Raw genomic sequence first — 16,021 nt, 5'->3', positions numbered from 1 at the left:
CCTGAACTGGGGGAGATGAGGGGTTCAGGGAGCAGGTTTGCAGGGAGATGAGGGGCCTGGCTATGGAGTGTGGGATGCCTAAGCAGACGTCCTCATAGTAAGCAGCTTGCCTCTGTTGGGCTGAGCCTTGGAGAGCGGTCTGGGCCAGAGATAGGCAAGCCGGATCAGATGAGTATAGAGGTGGCAGAGAAAGCCCTGGGTTGGGAGATGGGACGAGAACACTGATGAGGGGGTGTCACAGAAACTAATGTCTAAGTCAGGGGGCGCTCAGCGTTATCTGTTTGTAATGAAGGGTCTGAACCAGGAGAGATCACCCTGTTTTGTGCCTCGGCAGCTGAGAGGGGACACACAGGGGCCTCTTTCCTTCTCTCTCTCTCTTCTCTCTTTTTTTTTTTTTTAAAGGTTTTATTTATTTATTTGTGAGAGACCAAGAGAGAGGCAGACACAGGCAGAGGGAGAAGCAGGCTTCATACAGGAGTTTGATGCAGGACTCAATCCCAGAACTCTGGGATCACGTTTTGAGCTGAAGGCAGATGCTCAATCGCTGAGCCACCCAGGGGTCCCGGCCTCTTTCCTTCTAATGCTCCCTTGTCCGACTGTGCTTAGGCGGTGCCTACAATGGGAAACTAGCACAGGAACCTCTATTTTGCTTGCAAAGCGACCTTCCCTCCCACCACACACTCCTGGCTACGGCCCACTGACCTGGTGCAGCCTGTCTGCCCAGGAGCCCTCCTGCCTCCCTTTGCCAGGCCAGGTGTGGCCACTCCTCTGGGCTCCTGGAAGGCAGAGATCCTCTGCTCCACCCAGGTCTCTCCCACTGCCCCCCCTCTCCCCTGGTCAAAACTCTATGTGTCTCTCTGGCCGCTTACAAGGCTGGAGCAAAGGCCTCCGGGCTTTTCCTTTCCTGTGAGTTAAGCCACGTATAAACAGTTTGCACTCAAAAGTCGCCAAAGGAGAGTATTCCAAGTCTTCCTCCCTATAGGAAACTCGAAACTTGCGTGTCCTCTGTCAGAGCAGCACCACTCGTCACAGGCAAGAGGTGCAAACAGCCTGATATCAGTTCACTGACAGACAGATGGATAAACACAGTGTTCTACAGCCACATGGCGAGGGAGTGTTCAGGCATGAAAAGGAAGGAAGCACTGACCCCTGCTGCATCATGGGTAGACCTTGAAAACGATCCCAAGTGAAACAAGCCAGACAACAAAGGACACATATTCTAAGGTTCCATTTATAGGAAATGCCCAGAATGGGCAAATCCACAGAGACAAAGTAGATTAGTGATGGCTTTGGGCTGGGAGAAGTTGGGGTGGGAATGGGCCGAGAGGCTGGGGTGAGAGTGATGGCCAAGGAGTGTGGGGTTTTGTTTTGGGTTGATGAAAAGGTTCTAAGATTGTGGTGATGGTCACACAGCTCTGAATTCACTAAAAATTATCAAACTGTACACTTGATCTCATGAGTCATATGGTGTATGAATTATATCAATAAAACTGTCCCATACTGTCCCGTTCCCCCACCCCCGGGAAGCCAGGGTTACCAGTTTATTACCTATCTCTCCAGAATTATGCATTGAAAACAAACATGTGGGATGCCTGGGTGGCTCAGCGGTTGGGCGTCTGCCTTTGGCTCGGGGCGTGACCCTGGAGTCCCAGGATCGAGTCCCACATCAGGCTCCTTGCATGGAGCCTGCTTCTCCTCTCTCTGCCTCTCTCTCTACTTCTCTCTGTATCTCTCATGAATAAGTAAATAAAATCTTAAAAAAAATAAAGAAAAGAAAACAAACATGCTTTGGGGCACCTGGGTGGCTCGTTTGGTTAAGTGTCCATCTCGTGATCTCAGCTCAGGTCTTAATTTCAGGGTCATGAGTTGAGGCCCCGCGTTGGGCTCCATGCTAGGCGTGGACCCTACTTAATAACATCAAAGCACAAACATGCTTTACATACTCTCCCATATACCTTGTAAAAATGTTATTTTTTATTTTATGTGTTTTCTTCCAACTTTTTAAGATTTTATTTATTTCAGAGAGAGCACAAAAGTATGAGCAGGGGGAGTGGCAGGGGGAGAAGCAGACTCCCTGTGGAGCAGGGATCCTGATGTGGACTCAATCCCAGGACCCTAGGACCACATCCTGAGCTGAAGGCAGATGCTTAACTGAGCCATCCAAGCGCCCTCAACTTTTTTGTTTTGTAAGTAATCTCTATACCCAACAACATGGGGCTCAAACTCACAACCCCAAGATCAAGAGCTGCACACACCACTGACTGAGCCAGCCAGGTGCCTCTCCAACTTTTATTTTGAAAAATTTCAGGTTTGCAGAGAACTTGCAAGACAAATACAACAAACACCCACGTCCCCTTTGCCTGGATTCACCAGCTAACACGCTGTATCATTTGCTTTATCTAGACACACATAAATACTTTTTCTTTTTTGGCAGAACTATTTACAGGTTGTAGTCATCATGACACTTAACTCTCAGAACTCTAGCTGACCAATGACATCCTACATAACTGGCATAATTATCACAATCAGGCCATTTACCCTGAGGCAACACCATTATTTCATACATGATCTTTTTTAATTTATTTTTTTTTTAAGATTTTATTTATTTATTCGTGAGAGACACACAGAGAGAGGCAGAGACACAGGCAGAGGGAGAAGCAGGCTCCCTGCAGGGAGTCCGATACAGGACTTGATCTGGGATCCCGGGATCATGACCTGAGCCAAAGGCAGACAGACATTCAACCGCTGAGCCACCCAGGCGTCTCTCATACATGATCTTTATTCAATTTGTCCAGTTGTCCCGGTGACATCGTACATGGTGGCTTTTGATTTTTTTTTTTTTTGGATTTTATTTATTTATTTATTTATTTATTTATTTATTTATTTATTTATTTAAAGATTTTATTTAGTTATTCATGAGAGACACAGAGAAGGCAGAGATATAGGCAGAGGGAGAAACAGGCTCCTTGCAGGGAGCCCCATGGGGGATTCGATCCTGGAACCCCAGTATTATGCCCTGGGCTGAAGGCAGATGCTCAACTGCTGAGCCACCCAGGCATCCCTAAAGATTTTATTTACTTATTTATGAGAGACAGAGGCAGAGACATCGGCAGAGGGAGAAGAAAGATGCCTGTAGGGGGCCTGACATGGGACTCGATCCCAGGACCCCAGGACTATAACCTGAGCCGAAGGTAGATGCTCAACCACTGAGCCACCCAGGTGCCCCTGCTTTTGATTTTTTAATCCAAGGTCTGATCTGAGGTCCCACCTTATACTTAGTTGTCAAGATATGCAGTCTCTTCTTCAATTTATATGCATTCACTGAAGCATTTGCCTTCAGCTCCTGTCATGATCCCAGGGTCCTGGGATGGAGCCTCAGGTCAGGTTCCCTGCTCAGTGGGGAGTCTGCTCCTCCCTCTCCCTCTGCCCTCCCCCTCAAATAAATAAATAAAATTTTTTTTTTAAGGATTTTATTTATTTATTCATGAGAGAGAGAGGCAGACATAGTCAGAGGGAGAAGCAGGCTCCATAAAGGGAGCCTGATGTGGGACTCCATCCCGGGACCACAGGATCACGCCCTGAGCCGAAGGCAGACACCCAACCACTGAGCCACCCAGGTGTCCCAATAAATAAAATCTTAAAGAATAAATAAAAGTTTCCTGCCCCCTTGTCACCCACCCCCTTTATGACATTGACATATGACATTAAGATTCCAGACAGGTAGTTTTGCAGTCCAGTTCTTACTTTGGTTTGATTATTTCCTAATGCAAAGAATCAGGAGAAACTTTTTTTAGACTTTTTTTTATAATACAAAAAAGATAACTGTCTAAGTACACCATTCTGCATCTCGTGTTCTCTAACAATGGGTCTTTTGAGAGCCCTGCACATCAGTACGTAGAGAGCTTCCTCATTCCTTTATACAGCTGCATAATATTCCATGGACCAGAGTTGATGTAATTTATTTAACCAGTTCCCCCAGGGTGGATGAGGACATTTAGGTGGTTTCCAGTCTTTTGTGATGGCAAACAATGCTGCCGGAAACAACCTCATAAATGCAGATTTTTTTCTGTGATAGTATACCTCTATTATAAACCCCTAGATGCAGGATTGTGGCCTTCCAGCTCTCATGTTTTAATTGAGGTAGAATTTACAAACAGTGAAATGCACAGGTTCTCAAATGGGCAGCTGTAGGTAAGGCACCCTAGAGAATTCCTCATTCCCCTTCTCAATCCCTCCCTTCCCATAAGCAGCTGCTGGCCTGACTGCTAGCACCACAGATTAGCCTATTCAAAAACTTTGTATAAATGGCACCACACGGTATGTACTCTTACTGTAAATTGAGGTGAAATTAACCATTTTTAAAATTTATTTATTTATTTATTTAAGATTTTATTTGAGAGGGAGAGGGAGAAGCAGACTCCCTGCTGAGCAGGGAGCCCAACATTGGGCTTGATCCCAGGACCCCGAGATCAGGACCTGAGCCCAAAGCAGACACTCCACCAACTGAACCCCCCAGGTGCCCCTGAGGTTAACCATTTTGTTTTGTTTTGTTTTGTTTTTTTAATTTTTTTAAAATTTATTTATGATAGTCACACAGAGAGAGAGAGGCAGAGACACAGGCAGAGGGAGAAGCAGGCTCCATGCACTGGGAGCCCAATGTGGGATTCGATCCCGGGTCTCCAGGATCGCGCCCTGGGCCAAAGGCAGGCGCTAAACCGTTGCGCCACCCAGGGATCCCTGAGGTTAACCATTTTGAAGTGTACAGTTCAGTGGCATTGAGTATGTTTATAGTGTGGCACATCCACCACCTCTGTCTACTTCCAGAACATTTTTATCCCCCCAAAAGGAAAACCTATACCCCTGACCACTTTCCCATCTCTCCAGTGCATACATGGGTGTCTGGCTTCTTCTGCATGGCATGTTTTTGAGATTTGTCCATCCTGTGTGTCTCTCGGTAGCTACCTGTGGTCTAATGTGGAGAAGTATTCCATTGTGTACCAAACCAGACATTTGCAACAACACATCCCCGGTCAGCCCTAGGCTCAGCTGGTGTAACCCTACGGCGTGGTGGCTCAGGCAAGACATAAGTATATTTCTCTGCGTAACTTCCCTAAAGTAGAAACTCTGCCCTCAGGAGGTTGTCAAGGGACCTGGGTCCCTTCTGTCTTGTAGCCCTGCATTCCCTGTAATGTTGTCCGTGTCCCTGTGGTCAAGTTTGGTTCATCACCACTATATCCATGCCCCAGCCATCGAGAAGAGGGAAGAGGCTATAGAGGCAAGCTTCCTTTGAAGGCTCTCCCAGAAGTTGCACACCTCGCATTCTTTTTGCAAGAGAACTCAGTAACGTGATCGTCGCTAGCAGTGCACCCTGGGAAATGTAGTCTTGGGCTGGGCTTCCTATGTCGGCTCCGAGGCAAGGGGTCGGTCCCTAAAAGGAAGAAGGGGAGACTGGATCTAGGGTGGTGTAAGGGGAGTTATGGGATCAGAAGTGTTCACTGGAACCCAGGGCAGCTGACCTGTCCCCTCCCTGCCCTCCCCAGCTGGGTCTGGGGTCTGCTCTAGGTTCCTGTAATCTCTCTGTAGGCCTGGATGCTGGGAGTCATGTACTTTTAAAAAACTTCTTTCTCTTTTTTAAAATAATTTTAAACTTGGAATGCCTGGGTGGCTCAGCGGTTGACCATCTGCCTTTGGCTCAGGGCATAATCCCGGATTCTAGGATCAAGTCCCACATCAGGCTCCCTCTGCATATGTTTGGCCTCTCTGTCTCTCATGAATAAATAAAATCTCTAAAAAAGTAATAATAATAATTTTAAACTTATAGGAAGATCCAAAGAGTAAGAATAATGCAAAGAACACTTGTATACCCTTTACCTAGCTTCACATGTTTTAACATTTCCCCTCTTTGTTTTATGATTTGCATGTACACAAGCTTCATTTTCCCCCTCTCTGCACATATGCGCCCTAAAAACTTTTTTTTTTTTTTCAGAATAGCTTTCATACATCATGGCTATTTACCCTCAAATAACTGAGTGTGTATTTTCTTAGAATATTCTCTTATTTATTCATGGTGAAGTTACTAATCTCAATGGGCTTCACTTGAATATAGTCTTTTGTCAAACCTACTAGAAGATATATACTTTCTTTTTTTTTTTTAATGGTGAAAAAATTTATGTTTAGATTTATAGCCGGCTGGACTCCGTTTAGATGATCCCAATTTTGTTGGCAACATCCAAAGCATCATAGTCAGGAGCCAGTCGAACATATGCTTTCTTCTCTCCATCAGGCCTGATCAAGGTGTTGACCTTGGCCACATCAATGTCATAGAGCTTCTTCACAGCCTGTTTGATCTGGTGCTTATTGGCCTTGACATCCACAATGAACACAAGTGTGATGTTGTCTTCTATTTTCTTCACGGCTGACTCAGTAGTTAAGGGGAACTTGATGATGGCATAGTGATCAAGCTTGTTTCTCCTGGGGGCGCTCTTTCGAGGATATTTGGGCTGCCTTTGGAGACGCAGGGTCTTGGGTCGTCGGAATGTAGGTGATGTGTGGATCTTCTTTTTTTTGTGACTGTGCACACCTTTCAGCACCACTTTCTTAGCTTTCAAAGCCTTTGCTTTGGCTTCAGCTTTGGGAGGCCTTCGGCGCCATCTTCGTGAAAGGGCGGATATATACTTTCATATCAATATATCTTATCAAAACCTACCGTAAAATAATTTCTTATGTGTTGCAATTAAGAAAACATATAAACAGGGGCGCATGGCTGGCTTAGTCAGAAGAGTGTGCAACTCTTGATCTCAGGGTCGTGAGTTCAAGCCCCACGTTGGGGCATAGAGCTTACTTAAATAAATAAACTTTTTTTTTTTAACTTTTTTTTTTTTTTTTAAGATTTTGTTTATTTATTCATGAGAGACACAGAGAGGCAGAGACATAGGCAGAGGGAGAAGCAGGCTCCCTGTAGGGAGCCTGATGGGGGACTCCATCCCAGGACTCCAGGATCACACCCTGAGCCAAAAGCAGATGCTCAACCACTGAGCCACCCAGGTGCCCCATAAATAAACTGTTAAAAAACCAATTTTATGAAAGAAAAGAACAAAAAAAATGTATACATTTGCTTTTTTTTTGTTGTGTTTGCTACATTGGATCCTGGTTTGGAGGGAAATACTATAAGGGAGATTTGGGGGGACAGAGTAATCAGGAAATGGACACTTTATGTTATTATTGAGTTGTTAAAAGTCCTGGATTTGATCATCATCCCATGCTTGCTTAAGAGAATGACCTCGGCCCCGGGGGAGGGGGGGGGGCGCCTGGGTGGCTCAGTTGGTTAAGCATCTGCCTTTGGCTCAGGTTGTGTTCCTGGATTCCTGAAATCAAGCCTCACATTGGGCTCCCTGCTCAGCACAGAGTCTGCTTCTCCCTCTCCTCCCTGCTTGTGCACTCTCCCTCTCTCTCTCTCTTTCTCTCAAAGTATTTTAAAAGAGAGAGAACATGTCCTTGGGGCTCCTGGCTGGCTCCATTGGTAGAGCAGTGACTCTTGATCTCAGGATTGTGAGTTCAAGCCTTGTGTTGGGTGTGGAGCCTATTTAAAAGAAGGGGAAAGAGAAAGAATGTCTTTGTCCTTCAACAATATGTGCTAAAGTATGCAGGGATCAAGGGCCATGGTATCTAACTGACAGGCAACTAACTCAAATGACTGGGGAAATAAATAAGTGATGATGTGTGCATATCACATATAGGGGCTGATAAAGCAAATGTGGCAGCAAGTTGATACTTGGGGAATCTGGGTAAAGGGTATACAGTTCTGCAAATTTGAGATTATTTCAAAATAGAAAGGGGCTTCTGTTTTTGTTTTGTTTTGAAGGCGGATGGGAAGTCTCTGAGGTGTTTTGAGCTGGGAAGGGACCAGATCAGATTTGTCAGACCACTGCCTGGCACCCGATACAGTGTGACAGGCCTGAAGGGTGCCTCCCAGCTGTTTGTGGAACAAAGGCCTGGGCAGGTGGGGAGACATGCGGGTGATGACATCAGAAACAGAGGTTTATGGGAAAGAAAGGGATGTGCTAAGGGCCAGGTCTCTGGGTGGGTGGAGGGCATGCAGACAGGTGGCAGGGGGCAGGCAGACAGGTAAAAGGATATAGAAGGTTTGAACATGTGAAGAAAGGATTAAACTGAGATGGAGAGTGGGTTGTAATTATATTAACTACATGTGGAATGTGCCAGCACCCCGTGAGCCTGCGGGTGGAGTCGTGTTACTCCTGAGGCATTCTGGAGAATGAAAAGGCTCATGGTCATGGTGGGTGTATGTGGGGCCAGGAAGAAGGCAGAAACCTACCCCCAGCCCTGACTTGTCCAGCAGGATGGATGGGAAGCGACGACCAGGCCCAGGGCCTGGGGTGCCCCCGAAGCGGGCCCGTGGGGGCCTCTGGGATGAGGATGAGCCATTTCAGCCATCCCAGTTTGAGGAGGAGCTGGCCCTGATGGAGGAGATGGAGGCAGAGCACAGGCTGCAAGAACAGGAGGAGGAGTTGCTGCAGCCGCCCCTGGAGGGAGCCCCAGATGGTGAGACCTAGAGTGGGAAGAACACCCCTGCACCCCCATACTCGTCCTGCCTATGAACCGAGTCAGCCACAGAGCTCACCTGACTTCTGGCCCACTTTGAGCCCCACAACGTACTGACTTTTGACTTCTTGCCAGTATGCCACCTTTGTTGCCTGCAGCTCCAATTTGGACCCTGACTCTTGATCCCATAATCTCTCCTGAGTTACCTGCCTGAGCCAGAGCACCATGCCCACCTGACTTTCCTTTCACATATCAGATGCCACCTGAGAGGTCAGGGGCAGGGAGGGGGGGCATTGCATATTTCCAAGGGAGGACCACGACTCCATGTAGCCTGCTTCTCTCTCCCACCTGCCCAGGGCAGTTCTCCCCAACGGCCATAGATGCCCGCTGGCTTCGGCCCACCCCGCCCCCCCTGGATCCCCAGAAGGAGCCCCTCATCTTCCAGCAGTTGGAGATCGATCATTATGTGGGTGAGCTTGGTGGACAGAGGCCTGGTGGGTGGGAGGAGGGGTCCCAGGCTTTGAGGGAAGAGATGGACTCAGACAGTACCCATGTAGGTGGCCAGGGCTGTGGGTGACAGTGGGCAGCAAGAGGGAAGGGGGTATGCAGGTGGCCAGCAGGGCTTCATGGAGGTGGGGAGTTGTCTTCCAACTGAGGCTCCTTGCTGGGGGGAGACAGGTGTGGTTTGACACCCATCCATCCAGGAACAGCATCTGCACTGAGCCAGGCCCTGTTCCGGTCAGACCAGGTCGCTGCTCTTGGAGGCTCACCTTCTAGAAGGATAGGCAGAATAAAAAAGGAAGTGGCTACTCACATAGCCATGTGGGTTGTAAAAAGACATGAGGTAGGGTGGAGGAGCCAGACTGTGCATCTTGGGGGTCTGAGGAGGCTTCTTGAGGAGGCATCAAGGAATGGGGTGGGATGGGGCTGTCTGGGGGAGAGATTCCAGCAGAGGGTCCCGAGGAGGGAGCAGGTCTGGAATATTTAAGGAACATTGAGACAGGGGGGCAGGGGCAGGAGGGCATCTGAGGTCCTGTCTGCCAAGGCAAGGACTTGGGGCCTCCATTCTTAGTGGGCTGGAAAGCCTTTGGCCCTGGAGAGACCCATGCCACCTCGCAGGTTAGAAGCCTCCCCTGTAAGAGAGCAAAGAGACAAGCAAGCTCCAGGCAAGGAGGAAACATTGACAATCTTCCACGTATCTGACAAAAAAAAACAGTACTGCGAATAAGTAAAGAACATTGAGATGTCAGCAGTAAGAAAAGGATCCAGTCTGCGAATGGGCAAAACACTTGAACAGACAGTTCACTCGAGGATACAGAGTGGCAGATAAGCACTGGAGAAGATGCTCAGTGTCACTGGCTGTCGGGGAGGTGCAGATAACAGCCACAGAGAGACCACACACACACACACACACACACACACACACACACACACACAATCACCCCAAGACCAAGTGCTGAGGAAGACACAGAGCAATTGGAATGCTTGCTCACAAACACCTGGTGGGAATGCTCTGTGTTACAGTCCCTCTGGGAAACAGCCTGGAAGTTTCTTAGAGTTTAGCGCCCCGCCCCCCCCCCCCCGCCCCGTTTCTTGAGATACAAGAATTACTCTACCCTTTTCATAGTACCAGGCAGTTCCACCCCTAGAGTGACAAGAACCAGGTTCCATTTATATGAACAATCTCAAAAAGACGAAAGTAGAACAATGGAGAGCGGACAGACCACTGGTGCCCTTGGTTGTGGTGGGAGGGGTTGTGGTTACAAAAGTACCTCCTGCTGGAGCTGTTTGGAGTGACGGAACCAGCTGGTACCCCGATTTTGGTGGTGGTTATGTGAATCTGTATGTGGTTAAAACTCATAACACTGCACGCACAAAGTCTTTTATTTAAAAGAAAAATTTTTGCCCCCCCCAAAAGGCAGGGGGCTCCCTCTAGCTGTACAGTGGCAAATGGACTGTAGAGGGACCAGCGGGAAGGTGGTAAAGGTGGAGCGAACAGTGTATATTAGCCTGGTGCAGGCAGAAGCACCCCAAGCTGCCCCTACCAGGGGCTGTGTTCTCAGCAGAGGGAGGCAAGCCTTTGAGGCCTGCCTCAAAGCCTGGGGAGGCAAGCCTTTGAGGAATCTGAGGGGGTAGCTCCTGCCTCGTCCTGTGATACCTGCAGGCCCAGCACAGCCCCTGCCCGGAGCACCCACGCCATCCCGCGACTCCGTGCCTATCCTGCGAGCCTTTGGAGTCACAGATGAGGGCGTGTCCGTCTGCTGCCACATCCATGGCTTTGCACCCTACTTCTATACCCCGGCGCCCTCTGGTGAGTGGCCCCAACCCACAAGACCCTCTCAGCCCCACCAGAGGCTCCCTGTGCTTCTGACCAGCCTCCCTGCCCTCAGGTTTTGGGTCCGAGCACCTGGGTGACCTGCAGCGGGAGCTGAATGCAGCCATCAGCAGGGACCAGCGAGGAGGGAAGGAGCTCACGGGGCCGGCAGTGCTGTCTGTGGAGCTGTGCTCCCGGGAGAGTGAGTGCTGCCTGGGGGGGCCCAAGTGGGGGAGGCTCCCTCCGGTCTGGTGCCAGCCTCATCTGTCTGCAGGCATGTTCGGGTACCATGGCCATGGCCCCTCCCCATTCCTGCGCATCACCCTGGCACTACCGCGCCTCGTGGCCCCCGCCCGCCGCCTCCTGGAGCAGGGCATCCGTGTGGCAGGCCTGGGCACCCCCAGCTTCGCACCCTATGAGGCCAACGTGGACTTTGAAATCCGGTACAACCCCCACCTCACTTCTGCAACCTGCACCCCCCCCTTCCATCCCCAGCCAGCTTCCACCCACTGATCCTTCCCCCTTGCAGGTTCATGGTGGACACAGACATCGTAGGCTGCAATTGGTTGGAACTCCCAGCAGAGAAATACATCCTGAGGCCTCAGGGGAAGGTGCGGGGCTCTGTGGGGGTGGGGTCACAGAGCGGGGACCCTGCAGCTACTGACATGCCCCATCCCTGTAGGCCACACTGTGTCAGCTGGAGGCAGATGTGCTGTGGTCTGATGTGGTCAGTCACCCGCCAGAAGGGCAGTGGCAGCGAATCGCACCCCTGCGTGTGCTCAGCTTTGACATTGAGTGTGCTGGCCGCAAAGGTCTGTCTCCCGGGCCTGGAGCTCCTCCTGCTCTCCCTGTAGATGTTAGTGACATGCCAGTCTTGCCCCCGGAGCCCCCATATTTCTTGAGCCCACTCGGGAAGGAGGGAGTAGACGTGAAAATGGACAGGTTATTGTAAGATTCTCAGTGGAAGGAGGATGGTGGTGGACAGTGACAGGGCAGCTCAGATAGGTGGGCAGGAAGGGCCTCAGGGGTGATGGGGTAAGATTTGTAAAGAAGGATGAGCAGCCTCCCTACTACCACAGTGGCCCTCCAGAGAATAGCAAGTGCAAAGGCCTTGGGGCAGAACCATCCCAGTCTGTGAGGGAAAGGGAGAGGGCCAGAAAATGAAGGCAGAGGGGAACCAGGGTAGGTTTTGCAGGGTCTGCAGGCAGTGGGGATAGAGAGGAGTAGACAGGCTGGGGAGATTTGGAGGTGCAGCCACCCTGATGTGTCATGAAGGAAAAAGAGGAGTCTGGTCCCCTGCATCCCCTTTCTTCCCTGTGCAGGCATCTTCCCTGAGCCCGAGCGGGACCCCGTGATCCAGATCTGCTCACTGGGCCTCCGCTGGGGTGAGCCGGAGCCCTTCCTGCGCCTGGCACTCACCCTACGGCCCTGCGCCCCAATCCTGGGCGCCAAAGTGCAGAGCTACGAGCGGGAGGAGGAGCTGCTCCAGGTGGCTATTGTTCCATGTGCCCTCATTCCCTCAGAACACCCCCCACCCCCAGTCCCCGTCTCCACATCCCAGGTTCAAGCCATTTTCTCTGGATGTTGAGATGCTGAGTTTTTGGGTTCAGATCCCTTTGCTGTGAGGGGTGAACATTTCCCCTCTGGGTTCTGTGTAACTTTCAGAGGCACCTGCCCAATCTTTCTACAGTGGGGAGGAGGGCTCTGGGGTTGTTGCTTTTGGGGGTTTCTGGAATGTTCCAGGAATGGGGAAGATCCATGCCAGGGGGACGATCAGGATGACAACCAGGGTGACCCAATTGCTCCCATCCCCAGGCATGGTCAACCTTTATTCGCACCATGGACCCTGACGTGATCACTGGCTACAACATCCAGAATTTTGACCTCCCATACCTCATCTCCCGGGCCCAAACTCTCAAGGTAGGGCAGGCAGCCGGGGAATGCTTGCTTTCAGAAGCCCCACTGGGAGCTCAAGAAGTGGGTGGCCACCCTGCTCCTTCTTGCTGCCTCCTCCCTTGTGGCTCTCTCCCTTGGGTGGTCCATCTTGCTCTGTATGGGCAGCCTACTGCCCCCAGTAGCTCCGGATACGTCACTGAAAACCCAGCTCTGGCCCTGCCCCTCCCCTGCTCCAAGTCCAGAAGGTTATCATGGCTTTGGCAGAAGCAAGGAGGGCATTTGTGGTTTAGTAAGGAAAGGATTGTGTGTTTGAGGGGCAGATGAAGCGTACCAGGGTAGAGTGTCTTGTCTTCTAGACTTGAAAATACATCAGTAAAAAAATAAGGAAAAGGAAGGGGGGTTCCTCGAAGCGTGTGGCAAAACCTTGGTGCTTGGGGTGTGCTAGTTTGCTAGGACTGCTGGAACCCAGGGCTGCAGACTTGGGTTGTCTCAAGCCCGAGATCAAAGCCTCACAGGGCTGGTTCTTCCTGAGGCCTCTCCTAGCTTCTGGTGGTCTCAGGCGTTCCTGGGGTGTAGAAAGTGGTCTCCCTAATTCTTCAGCCTGTCTTCCTTCTATGCATGTCTCTGCCCAAATCTCCCCTTTTCCTAAGGACACAGTCCTATGGGATCAACACCCATCCTGGTGACCTCGTCTTAACTTGGTCACCTGTAAAGACCTTATTTCCAAATGAGGTTATGTTCTGAGGTGTGGCAGGTTAGGACTTCAACATCTTGGGGGCTGTGCAGGAAGACACAATTCAACTCACAATGGGGTTATAGATTATATTGTATCCTTTCTTCCTTTTCCTTATGTTTGGTTGGTTTTGTAACGAAAAATTAAAAAAATAAAAGTCATGCTTGGGGCAGTCATGCTGGCTGGCTCAGTCAGTAGAACAAGTGACTCTTGATCTCAGGGTGGTGGGTTCAAGCCCCATGTTAGTCATGAAGCCCACTAAAAAAATTAAATCAAATGCTATTAAAAAAAAAAAATCATGTTTACAGCCCCCAACAGCTCCAGGAAGAAGTCCATCCCTATTGATCTGGCATTTGTGCACAGGGCAGCCTCCTCTCCCTCTGTCCCCTGCCCTGCTGCTCCACCAGCTCAGGCCTCTCTTCTCTCCTTCATGGACCTCCCGCCTCACCCCTCCCATGCCACTTTGTGTCTTGACCTCAGACCTAGCTCTCTGTGTGCCCTTACTGTGCTCCCATCTAGCGGCCCCCTGGACACCGCCTCCCCATGCACACACTGCCTCACCACTAAGTCCTCTAATCTGCTGCCCATCTGAGTGCAGCTTCCCAGCCACTGGGCACCATTCTTGCCCCCCTTAGTCCCATAGTCATCAGGCCTCTGATTCCTCTGATTCTCCCCATCCTGTCCTCCTATCTTTCACTTCTGGTCCATGCCTACCCGGCCCCAGAGGGTTTTTCTGCATCAGAACTGCCCCTGTGCCTGGGTGGCTCAGTTGGTGAAGTGTCTGCCTTTGGCTCAGGTCATGATCCTGGGGTCCTGCGATCCAGTCCTGAGTGAGGCTCCCTGCTTAGTGGGGAGCTTCCTTCTCCCTCTGCCTCTGCTTCTGGGGTCAAATAAATAAAATCTTAAAAAAAAAAAAAAGAACTGCCCTGCTTCTGGCCACCTAGCCCTGGGCTCCCAGCAGGAAGAGAGTGGCATCATGGGTGTCATGACTTGCCTGGCTCTCCATTCCTGTGGCTCGGCCCCAGGCATCCCAAATCCGGCCCGGCCACTCCCCACTGCAGCTTGGCCCTGTCCATGTGCTTCATCCCCAGGTGCACACGTTCCCCTTCCTGGGCCGCGTGTCTGGCCTCCGCTCCAACATCCGGGACTCATCCTTCCAGTCCAAGCAGACCGGCCGGCGGGACAGCAAGGTGGTCAGCATGGTGGGCCGCGTACAGATGGACATGCTGCAGGTACGTGGACAGGACCGGGCTGGTGCCCCCACCCCCAGGGCTGCTGCCTGTGTCCCGGACCCACCCTGCACCTCCTGCCTCAGGTGCTGCTGCGTGAGTACAAGCTCCGCTCCTACACGCTCAACGCCGTGAGCTTCCACTTCCTGGGCGAGCAGAAAGAGGATGTGCAGCACAGCATCATCACTGACCTGCAGGTGCCTGGCCACGAGCCTAGGCCCTCCAACCCCTCCTGCTGCCTGCCCTGCCCTGCCCTTTCACCTCCACCTCCACCTCCACCTCCACCTCCTGCCCCTGACCTCCAATCTTATTCTTTTGTCTCCTCCTCTGACCTCAGCCAACCAACCCTTCTGACTTTCACCTTGACCTCTTGCTTTTGACTTGTGACCTCCCCCTGCAGATGTGACTCCACATTCCTGCCTGCTCCCGTGACCTCTGGCACTGCAACCTTTATTCTACTCTCCTGCCCCCACCTCTGGTCCGTGCTCACCCTTCAGACTGTTCCCTCCTCCCTCTGACCCCTTCGGACTCACTAACCCATCCCCCTGCCCACTCCGTGCCCCAGCCCTTGCCCTCTCCCTGACCCTGAGTTCCCGCAGCCACCCCCACGTCCCCTGATGCCACCGGTGCCTGTCCCCAGAACGGAAATGACCAGACGCGCCGCCGGCTAGCTGTGTATTGCCTCAAGGATGCCTTCCTGCCCCTGCGGCTGTTGGAGCGGCTCATGGTGCTGGTGAACGCCATGGAGATGGCACGTGTCACTGGAGTGCCCCTCGGCTACCTGCTCAGCCGCGGCCAGCAGGTCAAGGTCGTGTCCCAGCTGCTGCGACAGGTCAGCGGGCAGAGCTGTGGGTGGGCCCAGTCATAATGCGCCTCAGCAAACCCCCCACTCATGGCCTCTGGTCACTTGCCATGACAATCCGATGCTCTTCCCTGCTCCTCCTCCTTCCTCTCGGGGTCTGTCCTGCCCATGCCTGCCTCCATTTCCCGACTTCTCCCCTCCCAGGCCATGCGCGAGGGACTACTGATGCCTGTGGTGAAGACAGAGGGTGGCGAGGACTACACAGGGGCCACAGTCATCGAGCCCCTCAAAGGGTGAGGCCTCATGGCTGGGGTGGGGGTGGGGGGCTCGGGGTTCCTGGCCCTGACTCCCCCCACCGCCCTCCCAGGTACTATGATGTCCCCATCGCCACCCTGGACTTCTCCTCTCTGTACCCATCCATCATGATGGCCCATAACCTGTGCTATACCACACTCCTGCGGCCGGGGGCTGCCCAGAAACTAGGGTAT

The 16,021-nt window shown here is 51.5% G+C and overlaps 1 protein-coding gene across 2 annotated transcripts in view; it reads left to right on the top strand.

The window, feature by feature from the left end:
- POLD1 (DNA polymerase delta 1, catalytic subunit) overlaps positions 1-16,021 on the top strand; it is a 28,768-nt gene that overhangs the window by 3,968 nt on the left and 8,779 nt on the right. For both annotated transcript variants that reach the window (XR_012004438.1, XM_072770349.1), the window contains exons 3-16: positions 8,357-8,559; positions 8,916-9,029; positions 10,724-10,870; positions 10,950-11,075; positions 11,148-11,316; positions 11,403-11,484; positions 11,556-11,685; positions 12,196-12,362; positions 12,689-12,793; positions 14,594-14,734; positions 14,818-14,928; positions 15,372-15,563; positions 15,738-15,826; positions 15,901-16,017. Coding sequence is in view for 1 of the 2 variants with exons in the window: in XM_072770349.1 (XP_072626450.1) it covers positions 8,357-8,559; positions 8,916-9,029; positions 10,724-10,870; positions 10,950-11,075; positions 11,148-11,316; positions 11,403-11,484; positions 11,556-11,685; positions 12,196-12,362; positions 12,689-12,793; positions 14,594-14,734; positions 14,818-14,928; positions 15,372-15,563; positions 15,738-15,826; positions 15,901-16,017 (1,893 nt within the window). In the remaining variant the exon portion in view is untranslated. The remainder of the gene's footprint in view (positions 1-8,356; positions 8,560-8,915; positions 9,030-10,723; positions 10,871-10,949; positions 11,076-11,147; positions 11,317-11,402; positions 11,485-11,555; positions 11,686-12,195; positions 12,363-12,688; positions 12,794-14,593; positions 14,735-14,817; positions 14,929-15,371; positions 15,564-15,737; positions 15,827-15,900; positions 16,018-16,021) is intronic.

The sequence above is a fragment of the Canis lupus genome, chromosome 1, assembly GCF_048164855.1.
Source record: "Canis lupus baileyi chromosome 1, mCanLup2.hap1, whole genome shotgun sequence".
In the NCBI taxonomy this organism is placed as follows: Eukaryota; Metazoa; Chordata; class Mammalia; order Carnivora; family Canidae; genus Canis; species Canis lupus.
Note: the sequence above shows the minus strand (reverse complement) of the source record. Positions and strands in the feature narration are given on the sequence as shown.